The 16,097-nt window shown below is 38.5% G+C and overlaps 1 protein-coding gene and 1 long non-coding RNA gene across 2 annotated transcripts in view; one reads left to right on the top strand and one right to left on the bottom strand.

The window, feature by feature from the left end:
• Window positions 1-1,870, top strand: part of LOC120463289 (uncharacterized) — a 36,129-nt gene extending 34,259 nt beyond the window's left edge. The window contains exon 4 of the long non-coding RNA XR_016148039.1: window positions 1,445-1,870. This is a non-coding gene — a long non-coding RNA (uncharacterized LOC120463289). The remainder of the gene's footprint in view (window positions 1-1,444) is intronic.
• A 4,314-nt stretch (window positions 1,871-6,184) lies between these two features.
• Window positions 6,185-15,440, bottom strand: klf15 (Kruppel like factor 15). The gene is made up of 3 exons (XM_039651823.2): window positions 15,075-15,440; window positions 11,780-13,034; window positions 6,185-8,393 (listed from the first exon to the last, which is right to left on the bottom strand). Exons 2-3 carry the CDS (start codon window positions 12,955-12,957, stop codon window positions 8,225-8,227), a joined length of 1,347 nt encoding a protein of 448 aa, XP_039507757.1. The 5' UTR covers window positions 12,958-13,034; window positions 15,075-15,440; the 3' UTR covers window positions 6,185-8,224.
• Window positions 15,441-16,097: the final 657 nt, after the last annotated feature.

Here is a 16,097-nt window from a genome sequence, read left to right on the forward strand (position 1 = left end):
CCCAAGGCGTCATATACGCCGCTTTTACCAATGTGTAGACATTCAACGCACATGGCACCCTTTAGCGTCAACATAACACACACAGAGTAGGTTTAGGTCTGGTGTAGGGTTAGGGTTAGACCACTAGGAGGCGCATTCTAGGGTGTCCCAAAGGGTGCCATGTGTGTTGGATGTCTATGAATTGGCAAAAACGTCAGTATATGACGCCTTGGGATGAGATCGGGCTGTTTTTTTAGGGTCAATGGGGCTCAATCCTGTTTGGATAACATGCTTGTTATTTTTGCGGTTCTGTTTTTTGTTCATTTATGTACTTTTTAAATGTAGCACTATTTGCCACCCATGCATGCAAGCTAAACACTAATACACACACAACATACATTCATGGATCACCCGAGGCAGACTAAATTGCATGTTGCATTGCGATGGAAATGTTGCACAGCTGTGTGAAATGAGGCCATTACATTATGCAATATTAAACAGTCTTCAAAATCTCCTGATGAGGGATTTTGCACAATGAATTGCTTCTTTTCTCAATCTCTCTCTCTCTCTCTCTGTCACACACACACACGCACAATGGGGCTGTGAGCTAATAACCTTCAGCAGAGTGAAATGAGTGCATGTCTCCTCCTTTCGCTCTTGTAACACCATATTGTCTAATGATAACCCCAGTCCATACCAGCCTCAGTCAGCCGGTAATATATTTCTTAATCTGTATCGAAGTGGAACAGAAGTGCCACGGGGTTTATGAGTAATTCATTCCCAGTGCCAAAAAGACAAAAGAAATATTACTATGCAGCCAATATATCACAGCAGTGAATCCAAATACTGTTCAAAAGGATTTTCTTTTTATTACCCTCTTATGCTTATCTAGGCTACATTTATTTGATCAAAAATGCAGCAAAACCTTTTCGTTTTTTTTTTATTATTACGATTTAAAGTAACTGTCTTCTATTTTATCATATTCTGAAATGTCATTAAAATCTTCTGTTATGGAAAAGCTGAATTTTCAGCTTCATTACTCCAGTCTTCAGTGTCACATGATCCTTCAGAAATCATTTTAATATGCTGCTTTCCTGCTCAAGAAACATTTCTTACTGTTGTCAACATTGAAAACAGCTGTGCTGCTTAAAATTTTATGTGGAAGCAGTGATACAATTTTTCATGATTCTTTGATGAATACCAAGTTCAAAAAACAGCATTTATTAGATTTTGTGCATGTAAGCGTTTACTGTCAGTTTCGATCAATTTAAAAAATCCTTGCTTAATAAAAGTATTTTTTTAAAAGAGAAAACCTAATAGCGATGTGAGATATTAGACAGGGTTTTTCCGTGCTTGACATCTTGTATTGTGTTGCTGTCCTTTCTCTTCAGCAATCAATTGCCTTTCCTTTGAGCTGGGAAGGAAAAAAGGGCTTCACAGCTAACAAATGCACTTCTGTTTTCAGGCTTGTACTCGCCAGGGAAAGGAATGGCTGCCAAGGTTTGAGCCTGACGCAGGCCGCATTTACACTGCAGGTCTTGATGCCCAGTTCCGATTTGTGGATTATATCCAACCGGCTTTTAAAAGTGACCCATATCCGATATCTGCATTTATACTACACAATCGGCGAAACAACCAAGGTAGACATACTGAACCGGAAAAGCCAAGGCCGAAAATGAAGTAAAAACAGCGTGATTTGGTCGGCAAAACATATCAATGAGAACTGAATCTGAGAACATCGGAATCCAGTTGTTTTCTGCTTACAGAAAATACAGAATTATAAAATGTCAAGTCCATTTACCTATATGTTTTATATACATCACATGAGTTTGATGAATATGATGAACACAAAAAAAGATAATTTAAAGAGTGGTAATCAAAGAGTTGGCGTAGCCATTGACTTCGTAGTAAGAAAAATACTATGGAAGTCAATGAGTTCCGTCGACTGTAATTCTTTTAAATATCTTCTATTGTGTTCAGCAAAAGAAAGAAACTCAAATAGGTTGAGTAAATGATGACAACATTTTGATTTTGGGTGAAATATCTCTTTAATTCAAATTTTTAAGTTCAATGAACTCAATTTTAAGGCAACCAGGTAACTTACTTTTTTTTTTACAATATTTTTTTAGCAACATTTAAATAACATTAGATGAACGTCCAACTAAAACGTTTCAGAAAAAAATGCTTCGTGAATGATGTACAGTATAATGTCTTTGTTAATGTTTTGAGAACATGTGACACGAAGTGATGACGTCAATTTGTAGGACAACTCGGAAGACAGCGGCGCATGGGTTCCCTCGATCGAAAAGCTATGCATTTTCCCCATAGACTTTTGGAAAATCGCAAAAAATAAGATCTGTGTTTAACAAAGAGTTGTGACCCTTACACGTTTCGTCTATCAAGATAATCTTTACAATCCAAATCAATCCAAAATCTATACATTTTGAAGCCTAAAGTTTTTTAAAAAAAACACAAGCAGACACAATAAAGTTTAAAAAAACAAAAACAACACACACACAGGTTATAATAACTGTGTGTTCTATGTCATAGATCAAAACAGGAAAATATTTAGAGCCTTTGTTCTCCACAGACCTTATTTCAGGCGATTTAGCAAAAACCCATTCAAAAATCCCATAGACTTTAGAGCGAGGGAATCGGTAGTGCTAAAATGCTAACTCACTTCCACGTTTTGGCTTACAGAGTGACGTCGTAACTTCGGCACTCTATTAATCACTTTGAATAGACGTTGTATTTGTTCAGAACTTTGAGAGAACCTCGACAGAAAGTTCTGAGAATGCTCCCTGTTCACTGGGTATGCTGTGCAGCGATGTATTCAAGTTCATTTCTTGCATGTGAAAACAGAAAACATTTTGTGCACACAGTGACTGCAGCAAAGCAGGCTTTGCCGTCATCTCTTCAGACTCACATTGAATTAACTGTTAGAGGGATAGATAGCCTATGTTTTATTACCGGAAGAAAAGAATGCGTCTCAGCATGGAAACAGAGGTGAGAGGAGCTGCCAACAGCTCCTCTGTTCCTTCTAGACTGTGATCTCGATGAAAAGATCGAGTTTATACACATTTATCTCCTTTGGACTTGGATCTAAAATTCTGATCCCTCCTGCAAGAAAAAAAAAGAATCCCGTCCGCATGAAGTTTGGATATGACAACATGAAAACTGAATCGCAGAGAGAAAGAAAGCCTTCAGAGTACTCACCACATGCTGCAACAATGTTCAAATCTGTGTTTTATTATTTGGGATGAATCTGATGGTAATGTTGCGGTCAGAGGTTCGATTGAGAATCCTACAAATGTTCACCGCAAAGCTGTGAGTTATAATGAAATCCTGTGCAGAGGGAACAAAATGTGCAGGAATATTCATAAATCATCTCACACATGCACACCAGTGAGTTGTTTTTCAAACTAAAGCTGTCAGCTTCCACAGAGAGTTAAAAATGCCCTGCTTTTTAGGAGGAGAATGTTCATTTTTAATAATTGAATGAAGATATATTATAAACTTGTAACTATACTATAAAAAATATTAGTTCATGTGAAGGAATACTTTTAATAAATATTAGGAGTATATACTTTTTTCTTTTTAATGTATTGTATTATTATTATTATTCAGAACTTTTACATTATATATTATAGAAATATTATTTAGTGTATTAATACGATTTTAATAGTATTTTTATAATAAAATGCTATTAAAAATTATGAAATTAAAATTAATTTAAAACAAACACTATCAATCAGTTTTATATTTTGAATTTTGGTTTATCACTACTTTTATCATTTTAAAAAAGTGACATAATTTGAGCTGTCAGTTCAAAAGTTAATGGAGTTGTCATATAAAAAATCTTCCCCTTCTCACAAACACACACACACACACACAGTATGTGTAGATATATATTAATAAATAAAAACATCAATTATTTCCTTCTACTATTTTAGTAAATATTTAATATTTTTAATTCATAATTTCTTCCACTGAAAAATTTTTTTTCATGATTTGTAATCACAACATTTTTTCTTTTGTCAAATCAACTTAGATAATTTATGTAGTTCAGATAACATAATATTTTGAGTTTCTGATGATTAAATCAATCTCCTTCATTGTATTAACTCAATTTTTTCAATTTTAATGAACTTAAAATTTTAAGGCAACCAGGTTACCTATTTTTTAAGTTAAACCAACAATATTTTTTTACAGATGTCATATTGTTGTCAATTAAAGAAGGCCATAACATTAATAACAGGAAGAGCAGCAATTTGATTTTAAATGTTTCGCCTGTTCATATTCATTTTTATTAGTATTTTATTATAAATTGCACAATGCAACTGATTAATATTTAAAGACATTCATTGCCTGAAGGTGGGGCAACCTTTTTGAGCAATGTTGCTGGCACTTTCCCATTAAGAATGGGCAACAAATTTATATCTGTATACTTTAGATCTCGCCTGGTTGCCCTTTTAAAATGGTATGAAATCTTACAGAAATTTACCAAATGGAAAATGCATCCCTATTCAGGTTTCAATGAATGCCTCATTTGTAAGCAACTCCGTTTAATCGTTAATAAAATAATTCACCACATCATTTCCTGTGACCTGTCATGCGCTTGACCCAAAGTTACCTTGTTGTCATGACAGATGGATCTACTACTCTTTCCAACAACGGCAAATGCTCCAAAAATAAATCTGTCAAATGGCTGGGAGACCATTGCGTTTCCCAGAGCACAGCAAGACCCGAAGAGCTGAGGAAACAACTGTGAGTGTTGAAGCCACCACGGGAAGACTGATTAATAGCTTAAAAAACAAAATAAAATCATAACACACGTTCATTTAATAAGTTGCACGAATAGTATAATGTAATAAATCAAGAAGCTCAAAAGTACTTGCTGACATAGAATAGAATAGGTGGATTAAATGCAATAAGTGTATTATTCATTACTGCAAACGATCCACTGAAAGTTAATTTCTTACTATGAACCTAAATTTGCCAGCACTCTGTAAACAGCTGACTCTCCTCTAAGACCTCATGATAGAAAACAATAAAAAATAATAATTAATTTTTCCAGAACCAAATCTGGAGTCATCCTGACAGGACTGCCGTTTATGGTCAAACAGGTCCAAGATCAGTCATATTAGCTAATGTCTGGAGATATATCTACTGAGGATCACCTTCATACCAGTGAGCATGTCCAACAGATGGCCATAAAAAGAGAATCACTTCACTGCATTCCTCTGTTCCCGACTCCTTCCCTCTCATCTTTAGGAGTGCCACATGTGGTTGGGGGCTTGTGAAGGGAGCAACATAAATTGGAGTTGTCAGCCATAAACATCAGGGCCCTTCATGAGCATCATACTCAATATGTCCTTATCCTGGGTGACTCAGCTTAAACACATGCACTGGACTCCTGTACTATTGGTTGTTGTTCTTGTTTGAGATGTTGTTTAGATGTTAATGAATCTGATTATGTTTGCGGACTACAGTACGAGCAGTCGTACCCTACGAGGAAATAAACACAAAAATCCAGTAAACAAAATAAAACACCAAAAAATCAGTAATTAAAGTAGTTCACTTTTTTTTAAAAAATTTGCTGATAATTTACTCACCCCCGTATCATCCAAGATGTCCATGTCATTCTTTCTTCAGTCGAAAAGAAATTAAGGTTTTTGATGAAAATATTCCAGGATTTTCTGCATATAATGGACTTCAGTGGGAACCAAACGGTTCAAGGTCCAAAAGACATGCAGTTTCACTGTTCAAAGGGCTTTAAACGATTTCAGACGGTGAATAAGAGTCTTATCAAGCGAAACGATCGCTCATTTAAAACAAAAAATATAGTTTAAGTTTCGCCTTGCTCTGGATGCGCGTTTGTGACTCTCCTGTTAGAACTCGTTTATCAAAATGAACGTTTCAAAATGAGTGGAATTATAAGGCACGATTTCTCTCGACCCCTTACATAGTATTTTGAATGGGTACAACTATAATTAGACATCACTGGTATGAGGCCATGAGTCATTCTAAGGCAACATTGTATATCAGAAGCTAGAAATGCACTCTGCAAATTGTTGTTCAACTAAGTTTGCACTAACAAACAATGCAGTGCAGCTGTTTCCATTCACAACAAATCAGTCATGTCGCTTTTTGCATTCACATTCTCCAGTATGTCAAGAAAACAGAGGAACTCGAAAACAAAAAGTTCTTATTTTCAATTTATTTGTAAATGCATCTGATGTATATCAAGAAAAATATATAATATTTATATATATATTGAATTGTTATTATGTACATTGGTTTACATTTTACAGGGGACATTTATACAATCAAAGAAATGAGATACGTCAGCAAAAGAATATCCGGTACTCTCTGATCCAACAACATTTTGTACAAAGTCTGTACATACAGTATACATACATTCAATGTTGGCCATAAGCACCGATTTCACCTAGACTTTCATGTAGACGGCAAGGAATGCATCACTAACGGTACGCAGCCTCCGCCTGGGTGTCTGTGTTACTCGTGACGTCATTTTTCTGTGTTTTAAGTGCGTGGGCTTTTGAACGGAAGCAATCATGGACTCTTTGCGCGGTTTACTCTTTCCGAGAGCAACAAAAACACGTTTGGCACTGGTTTGTGTGTTAAACAGGCACCAACAGCAGCAAAACATTCATGTACTGTATGTAGACAAATGTGTTTCCTTCATTCCTAGAGGAATCTTCTGGTCTGCGAGAGGTCTGAGTGGTTCTAGTTTCTGCCCGCTCTGCCCTGCGATGTCGGATCTGAGATCAGATTTCCCTAAATATTGTAAGCAGAGCAGCAAAATGATACCATAATCGTTTCGATGTGTTCCTCTAAACCACAAGTAGAGAAGATGATTGGTTCTTCAAACTCATATAGGTACCGCTGGCTGTTGTGCCTGTCGGTGCAGTACAAAGTGCAACAAGTTGATTCATCACCTGAGGCACTCGTTGTTTCCATTCAGACTATTGTTTTGGCAAAAACAGGTTGCATAGAACAGATTGCATTGCCAAGGTTGATCCGAAGCTCTGCTAAAAATCGAATTATACTGTACAACACGGTATAATTTAGTTAAATATTAGCATTAACTATCAGCATCCCGCACGCATTCTTTAGCGAACACATGCCCTATCAGTAGTCAAGCTGCGTCCATGACTACAGTTCCCATGAAGAATGTCCTCTCTGAACTCCAGATGAGCTCCAGACTACATTTCCCAAGCCGGTTAGCACCTTGCAATTCCAGTTTCTGTCATTCAAGCTTGTCTCGCGGAGACATTTTGGCAGATCGTGAAGTAGTCCCAGGTCAAAAGGACTGTTTGAGGCAGGTTACAAATGGTTGATACGTGTGCTTTGACCTAGCTTAGCCATCAACTGACTTGACTCGGATCATGGGATTTCTCAGATGTAAAATGTGTTGCATTGCTGTCAAAAATATTTTCGAACCGCAAACGCTTCACCACAAATGCCTTGGCCCCAGCTGCAAACATTTAGATTATAGAAAGGCATGGAAGGTTTTTGTTTTTTTTATGATGAAAGCAACCAATAAAATGACCAAAATGAAAAGAAGAAAGGTTTTGTGTTGACAACATAAGGGGAAAAATTTCAATACTGATCACGAGGCCGATTCACATACGACAAATGTGCGTGTTTTGACTTCCGTTGATTCGCTCTATGGTCTCTCCAAGAGGCGTTTCACAGTTTACTAGCATACAACTGAAAGTCAAGAGGAAGAGCCTCCATGTTTGCCAATAGCTTATAATGGCACAGCCCTACCAATGATCAGTAGTTCAAATGAACCCAAGTTTTTTTTTTTGTTTTTTTTTTGTTTGTTTTTTTGTTTAGAGGAGCTAAACGCGTTACGTTGGCAAAAAGAAGCGACTTTATCGTGATATTGAGCAAGGAATGTTGATGACTGGCAGATACATCAACAATTCATACCTCAAAAGTACAACAAAAACAAAATACTTTGAATGTTACATGTTGCAAAAACATTTGTTCTCGGAACATAGAAAACAATCGTGAACACTACAAAAATACAATCTACGAAGCGTACAACATCTGTGAGCCCGACAAGTCAAGTAACAGTTTCAGAACCAACTCTTCTTCAGTTCATCCAAGCCTCACGTAATAAATTATCACAGTACCACAAATGATTCTGTCCTTCTCTCTCTCTCCGTTCTTTCTATCTCTATCTCTCTCTGTGGAGGGGGCCTGTGTGGGGTCAGTGTGCAGTGCGCGCTGTCCTGCTGCTTCGTGGAAAGCGATGGACTTTGATATGTTTGGACAGGTGATCGCTGCGGGCAAATTTCTTCTCGCAGACAGGGCACTGGTAGGGCTTAACTCCAGAGTGAGACCGACGGTGCCGTGACAGCTCGTCCGACCGGGAGAATCTGCAAGAAGAATCCAGAGATAAAGCCAAATATCAATGGTTGCGCACTTATCCGATTCATGTTTTGCATTTTTTCCCCCCTCTGTGAAGCTCATGCATTGTGAAAAGCACTGCACTACTTTCGTTTGTATTTTGTTTTATGACCGCGTCTAAAAAAGGCAGAGGGCCTAAGTGATTGAAGCGTCTTTGAAATCAAGGTAATCATTCAAATATGTCCAACTTCGGAAACAACTATCCTCTTTTCTTTTTAAAACCATTACCCTACGTTACGCCACAGTTTCAGGATTTCGTTTTTTCCAACTGATTATCCTTTTTTTAGTGAAGAAATCCATCAGATTATGGAATAAAAGTTTGTGAAGTCGTGCATTTTGAAAATACAAAACAATAAATCAAAGCCTACTTGGACATTAATAAACCCGACTGTCCCAGTGTCTTCCCTCATATTTGTGATTTCGTAAAAGCAATCGTTGCTGTGAAATCAGACAAAAGGTAAAAATAGTGCTGGAGTTACTGAGTAACAAAATGAAAAGCGAGAAATCCTTTTCACAGGCTTCGAGTTGAATAGTTTGATGCATGCATGTACATTAAAACTGTTAAACAATTGCTCAGTGTCTTCACAACTGAGCAGCAAATGGTTTGAGCTCGGAGCAGATCTAATGAGCAACTATATTTAACTTGGCGCTTAACCCAGTGCTCAAGTTCCAAAAGTAGATTTGCACCACATTCACGACTGTTAATGTTTTCTGAAAGCAACTTAAACACCTCCTTCTTCTTATATTTCTTATCTTTAACTTAATTTGCAGTTCTCTCTTTCTCAACTTATACCATGTACCCTGCACAGACCAAAGTAATAGAGACTCCTGGGAAATTAGTTATATTACATCCCTGGTATACAAATAACTGTCAACTTTACACTACCTTTATACTACCGATATATACCTTACTCAATAAAAAGCATCTGAAGATAGTGTGTACTTCTTTCTGAAATGAGAAAACCAGGAGAACAAACTCTTGCTCAACCCCATGCCAAGGTTTCACATGAAGCCATAGGCGAGGTAGTATCTGTTTCTAATGTACTGGGAACATGTGTAGAGTATTTGCAAGGCTATAAAAAAAACAGTCTCTCTCTCTCTCTCTCTCCAGCTAGGCTTTTCTTCCAGTTTTACAACAAGCTTAGACAGGAAAAGTACGGTTGAAGCTATGCTAACAGTAATGCATTAGCTTTGTGCTCAATCCAAAAATAAAACCCCTGCAGCGACAACATGACTAACAAAACAAGCAAGATGATTCTCATTTCATAAACAAAAGAGACAATATCAACATCTTACTCACATAGCATAGGTTATCTACTGCATGATGCCAAGCAAACTGTGATGTTTTTTTGACTGACAAAGTATCTCTCATTCTATGTGAGTAAGTCTTTGAAGCATGTTGGGATGGGACGGTGGTGGACTAATTGTTGCCCTGTGGGATAGGATGGGATGAGGTGCCCCTCCTTGTTGGACGTCAGAGCTCACAAACAGAGCTGTTCCAGCACGCTCTACAGCATGCTATTAACTAACTTTATTAACTAGCCGTTCAAATGCACATTTTTGTAATTCATTTGCAATCTACTATGCCCTCGACTTTATTCCAAATCTGCATTTTCCATTTGAAAACCAGATGAGCACTCTCATATGTTTATACTGCAAACTATATCAGTTCCATTGCAGCTTTTCATGCAGGTTTTGTCCTCTATCAACCTTTGTGTGCAAGTTGTATGTACTTCCTGGTTTGTTTCCAGGTGTATGGCCCTCTAAGAGAAATAGCAAAGCACAGGACGTGTGTGCAAAGACGTTAGCATGCCGCAGCCAAGCCAAGCCAGTCAAGTACCATGTTGAAAGCTATTGTGAGTGCTTTTGGGTCTAAGAAATTTCCAATCTAAGTGTGAGCATGGTTTTGTGTGTTTGTGTCACTTGGACACTTTTATTTGCGGAGTACCAAAGGAATGCTAAAAATGCAGGCAAAGCATTGCTGAAGCCAGGCTTGAGGCAGCCAATGGGGCATTCTTCTGTTGCTTTCTTCCCTACATCCATTTCCTGACAGTGTCCCGGAGACCTCAATCAGACTCTCAGACTGCTGAAGGACAGTCACTGCCAACTACTATCCAGAAGCAAGGCTAAACAAGGTCACTGATAACAGACCTCTCTTGAAGAATGTAGTTACTCAAACTTGGAAAGTAATGTAATCAATCATTTGAAGATGACACTTCAGAGTAAACATCACCCACAAACATACAAAAATATAAGAACCAAACTCGTCTCTTTTAAAGACCGGCACTTGAAACGTTATCTATCCTGTCAATCCTGACCTCACTACAACTGCTGGTGCACTTTACACAGTATCCAGGCCTGTTCAGAAAGATTGGAGGTGGACATAGACTAAGAGTAAACAAATGAAGCAGTGAATAGGGCAAAGTCTGCCTCTTCAAAGACTTTATCTAATCTGCAAACAGTAGAGATAACACAAAACAAGACCCAAAATCTAAGGACAAATTGTGAATGAAATTTACAGCTACAATACAAAGTGATTATCAAGCAATGTTCGGGGAGTAAAGTAGCAACGCTAACTAAACTGCTTTTATCACTGACGTGATCATAGTTCAGCTGTTATAGTAACTATACTATCAAAATAGTATCGTTTTCTTGCAGAAACATGCTAAAAAATTTCAGTGGTCTAGCATGCCCCATTGCATTTTAAATGCAACATTATCACCTTTCAAGTAAAGGTAGTAACCAAACTTGCTTTACAAAAATGTACAAGCTATCCTTTACGTTACATTGGAAAGTCTGATGTGAAATGGCTCATGCAATTCAGGGGTGTTCAATTCTGCTCCTGGAGGGACACTATTCCTTCCAGAATCAACCACACCTGAACCAGCTAATAGTGTTCCTCAGGATTTCTAGAAACTTCCAAGCAAATGTGTTGGGGTAGGTTGGAGCTTAACTCTGCAGAACATTGGCCCTCCGAGAGCAGGGTTGGACACTTGCAACAATGTGCACTACCTTTAAAATGTACCAAATGCCTTAAAAGCAAGGAATATGGGTAATAAGCTAACATATCTTTAGATTTGGCAAGTCCACATAGAGTCCTAAGCAGCCTCTGTTTGAAGTTCATTCATGGACAACAAAGATAATGATGTACCACACTGCTTTCGCAATAACTACAACTCATTAGAGTGAAAGCCCTTTGTACACATGCAGACCTTGACAGCTAACCTCAGTGTTTGAGTGGGGGAAAAAAAAAACATGTGTACAACAATCACATTTGTAACTGTACTGAACAAAAATCTGTTGGCCTCTCTGCCCAAAATGTATAAGTTGTGGATACCTGTCCTTGTACACTCACCTCCAGCCACAGCCAGGCCAAGTGCAGGCAAAAGGTTTCTCGCCTGTGTGTCTCCTCAGGTGGGCCTTCAGGTGGCTGCTCTTGGTGTACATCTTGGCACAGCCAGGGAAAGTACACTTGTGCATTTTAATAAGATCAGCTACCGAGCTCTTTTGGAATTTGTGACCCCCAACTACAAGCCCTGCTTCCTGGCCGTCCCCTGCTCCGTTCTCCCCGAGACCTAAGGGCTTGGCGGCAATGGGAACCGGGGCGATACGGACAAACTTGGACGAAGAGCTGTTAAGGCTGGCTTGAGGGATCACCTGAGGTACCAGGGCGAATGTTTGACCCTGGATGTTTACAAGGAGCTGGGTTATTTTGATGTCCGAGGCAGGTTGTGGTGTTGGTGGCGAGGGGGCTGTTTTAGGGCTCAATTCCTGTTTCACTTGAATGGGCTGAAGCTGTAGGATCACAGGCATGCTAGGATTCTCCACCACCACAACCTTCCCTGAAGAGTCCTCCTTTTTCAGTGAGCTTTGAGGATTCGTGGAGGCCCCTACTGTGGATTGCACACTTTTTGGATCAGAAATGGCGCTGACTATGTCACTTGAAACAGGCACTGTTTGGTCTAAGCTTTGGGACCAAGGTTCTGATATAGCTCCTTGGATGCTTGTACGGGTCACTAGACCCTCACCGGCTTCCTCCTTCAAGGCCACCACTTCCATGTTCTCCTCTAGGAACTCTTCGATCTCCTCCAGAGTTGGCTGGAACAGTAGCCCAGCATGGTCCTCCAAATCTCCAGGGAAAACAGGGAACTCGAAGCACTCCTCTTTGGTGGTGCGGTCCCGTCGTGACTCCCAAGCCAGACCCATGGGAAGGACAGGAGGGACCATGGGAGATAAAATGGAAGAGGAGGACAAGTTTTGGCTCAAAGTTAGGGACTGAGAGTGAAGGAAGTCAAGAAGGCCATCTTGGCTTTCTCCACTTGAGTTACTCCCACAACTAGAGCCCAACACCTGAGACTCAGGGCTGGAACAGGAACGTGGGCTAGATGAGTCACTCAGGTTATCCTCTGAGAATGGAGATGGAAGCATATGGTACACCCCCTCGTCTGTCACCATATCCGATGGGTTGTGGGCTGGCAGCAAACAAGTGTAAGGAAAGAAAGTCTCTGCATCAAGCAGCAAGTGATCCACCATTCCTGGCTACGGCCTGTCCCTAGCACGGCGGCCACTTGTACGGTTCCCTGTTATGAATGATGCAGGTCTTTCTCTGTCTATAAAAAACAAGAAACAAATTTCGCATTAGCAATACTTATAGACTTTTTTTTGTTGTTTTCATGGCTGTCTAACTGAAGTGTCTTTGAAACATGATTTTTCTTATCTCAGTCAGTATGTCTACATGCACTTTTTAAGTTAAATTTCAGTCAGACTAAAACAATAATTTGTAATAATTTAATCCGACTGTAATCATCACACCAGTCCCGTTTTGCGAAGTCTCCGTTAACAGACCTAGATAGCTAGACGCCGTTCAATATGAACTGTATACACACGTCAATCAGATTATAATTAGCCTTGGCATTTTTTCAGTGTTGTACAAAGTGAATATAATCCTTCAAATATTCAATGACTAGGCAAAAACAACTGAAGTCAGGTTCTAAAAGTGCATGTTACCATATTCGGTGCAATCAATTACTCTGTCTCACTCCACAAGAATATTTTAGAAAACATCCAAGCAGAAGCTAATGGCTAAGCTATCAATACCTCCTACCTTGTGAGTGAGTGAGACACTGGAAAGAAATTACTGTAATAGCTGTATGTCAACATTAAAACATGAATGTGAACACACAAATTGTGTGCACACAAATAGTCTTAGTTAATTGGAAACCAAGCATATAAAGTGATCCTGTAATGTGTGAGACAACTCATTGTTTATTAAAAAAAGCTATTGTGTGTGATCTACTTTATATAAAAAGTGTTTAGTTTTGACTCTGTTTAGTTTACTCTCTCAGTTTTCACTATTGTATGCTTTCTTGTTAGCATAAAAGACCAACTGTACTGCTGCTATCAGCATATCAGCTGTATGTAAGACATCCAAGAAAGCAACATTGTTCATTTCTGGGAATTTGACCACTAAAGTCTAACTTCAATACTGAAGCTAGTAATTACATTATAGCATTCCTTGGCCCATGCACTGAAATGAAGAAAAAGAACTCTGTAGCTATAGAAATGCAATAACCACTTCAACAGAGATTTTACACATACTATAATATCATAATAAGTAATGATAAGTATTTACCAAATTTAAAACAATCATGAAATCTAAAACAACTAATGAAACATTGAAAATGTAAAGGGTAATGTGCACTCATATTGATTGTCAACTACACCCAATCTTTCTATAAGCAAACATTAAAGTCTAACTCATCCTTAAAACATACACTACTAAAGGTCTAAGTCTATAGATCTGTCATTAGGCATTGCCACAGGAAGCTGAAGTAGCACATTAATCAGGACTGGAAATCTTTAATTGCTGATTTAATGCAGTGGTGATTCTAGCGCCCCCTGTCTATTGCAGAATGTCCGAGAATAACCCTGACACCTACAGGCAGGCAGTGTCAACACCTACATGTGTTCACTGCAAACTCAGAAGACAACATTGTTTTTTTAAAAGACACTTTAAATGTCTCGTTAACAGTTCGCCTGTGTTTCCATCTATTTAACTTGCCACAATCATGCCAGTCGTTTGTAAGTTTTCAGAACTCGATTTACTTTAGTAATGCAATTCAATGTAGGCTATTCGAAATATGCAATGAACGTACTCCGTGTATTAATTTTGTCACTTTGATTTTACTTAAAAATCTTAGTTGGGTGATTTTTCTAGCATTCAAGTGTCAAGTGTAGCATTCATGTTACAAACGTGTAGGCCTATTATACTTCATGACTATGCAAAGCGCTGAATTTTTGTCCTATTACTTTTTGTAATTATTACTAAAACTATTAATTACGGGCAAAATGTGAACTGTACAATAAAGTTCGAAATATGCAATGAGCATGTAATATTTATGTAATAAACTATTCAATATTTACTACTCTGCCCTGTCTACCCTTTAAAACTCTCTCTCTCTCTCTCTCTCTCTCTCTCTCTCTCTCTCTCTAAAGTTTACTCAATAAATAGTTAAATCTGTCTGTTTTTCTTTTTTTTTCTGCAGTAGGCTGCCTCACGTTTCGACGCAGAAAATAGTTGCACGCAGTTTCCGCGCATGCCACGCGACTACTCGACGCGCAAATGAAAGCATAAAAACAATCAAACTTACCTCTCTAAAAAAAAACTCGGATTAATCCTTGCCGTTTAAAGTTCTAGTACGATCCGTTTCTCTTCGCTGCAGAATCCTTCATTAGTCGTTAAATGTGCCCTTGAGACATGAAGGGTCTCATGGCAGATCATGCTCTCCTCTATAGTAGCTATTACGCTGCTGTCACACGATCTTGTCTTGTGGGCTTTAAGAGTAGATTTGGGGAAGGCTGCTGAAGGCTCGCCTGCTCCACACACTGGGATTGGTGGAGGTGTCGACGGAGGCAGGACTCTTGCCTTTTGTCGTCAATGAACAGCAGAACAGTACACAGTTGCTTCTGTCAACTGTCCGACTGGAGGAGCTTTAACTCTTGCAGTGGTGCTGTAAAATCAGTGCATCTGATCTGAAGAAAGATGATTTAGACGAGGATTAGTTCAAAGTTCAAACGTTGTCATTAATATGACTATTATTAATGAAGGGAGCTTTTTATTTCACATTCAAATAACAGCAATAAACTCATCTCAAATGGCAGGAGTGTTGTGAGCTTAATCTGATACGATTACTGCTGCTGACAATTTAATATGGGATTTAAGTGCTGTCCTCAGACTAATTGCATTTCAAGCATTTGAATGTGATATAAATGTTAATGACTTCCCGATTCATGCTTTTTCATTGATAAATAAACTATGAGCCTGCGAAATATTTCTGTGTCCTGGATTAACTTTTAACCAGTCTAACTTAAATGTATGAGAGGGAAGAAAGACTTTGAACCAGTATTTTTTTTTCCTGCAACCTTTCCAGGGAGTGCCCATAGCTCATGAGAAAAAAAAAAAAAGACATTCACAATAAAGTCAAACAACTCCAACCAGTACAATAAGTACTGATAATAGGCAATCAAATAGGTCAAAACAATGTTGCTAGATAAGATTTTCTGCCTGCTTAGAAATACAAGGTAGCCTATTTAGCCATTAAAGTAACATACAGAAAACAATGGCATTTATACTGTATATTGCGGTATATACACCTAAATGATTATTAGGAACA

This window comes from Pimephales promelas, chromosome 20, assembly GCF_988280905.1.
Source record: "Pimephales promelas chromosome 20, fPimPro1.hap1.1, whole genome shotgun sequence".
Lineage (NCBI taxonomy): Eukaryota > Metazoa > Chordata > Actinopteri > Cypriniformes > Leuciscidae > Pimephales > Pimephales promelas.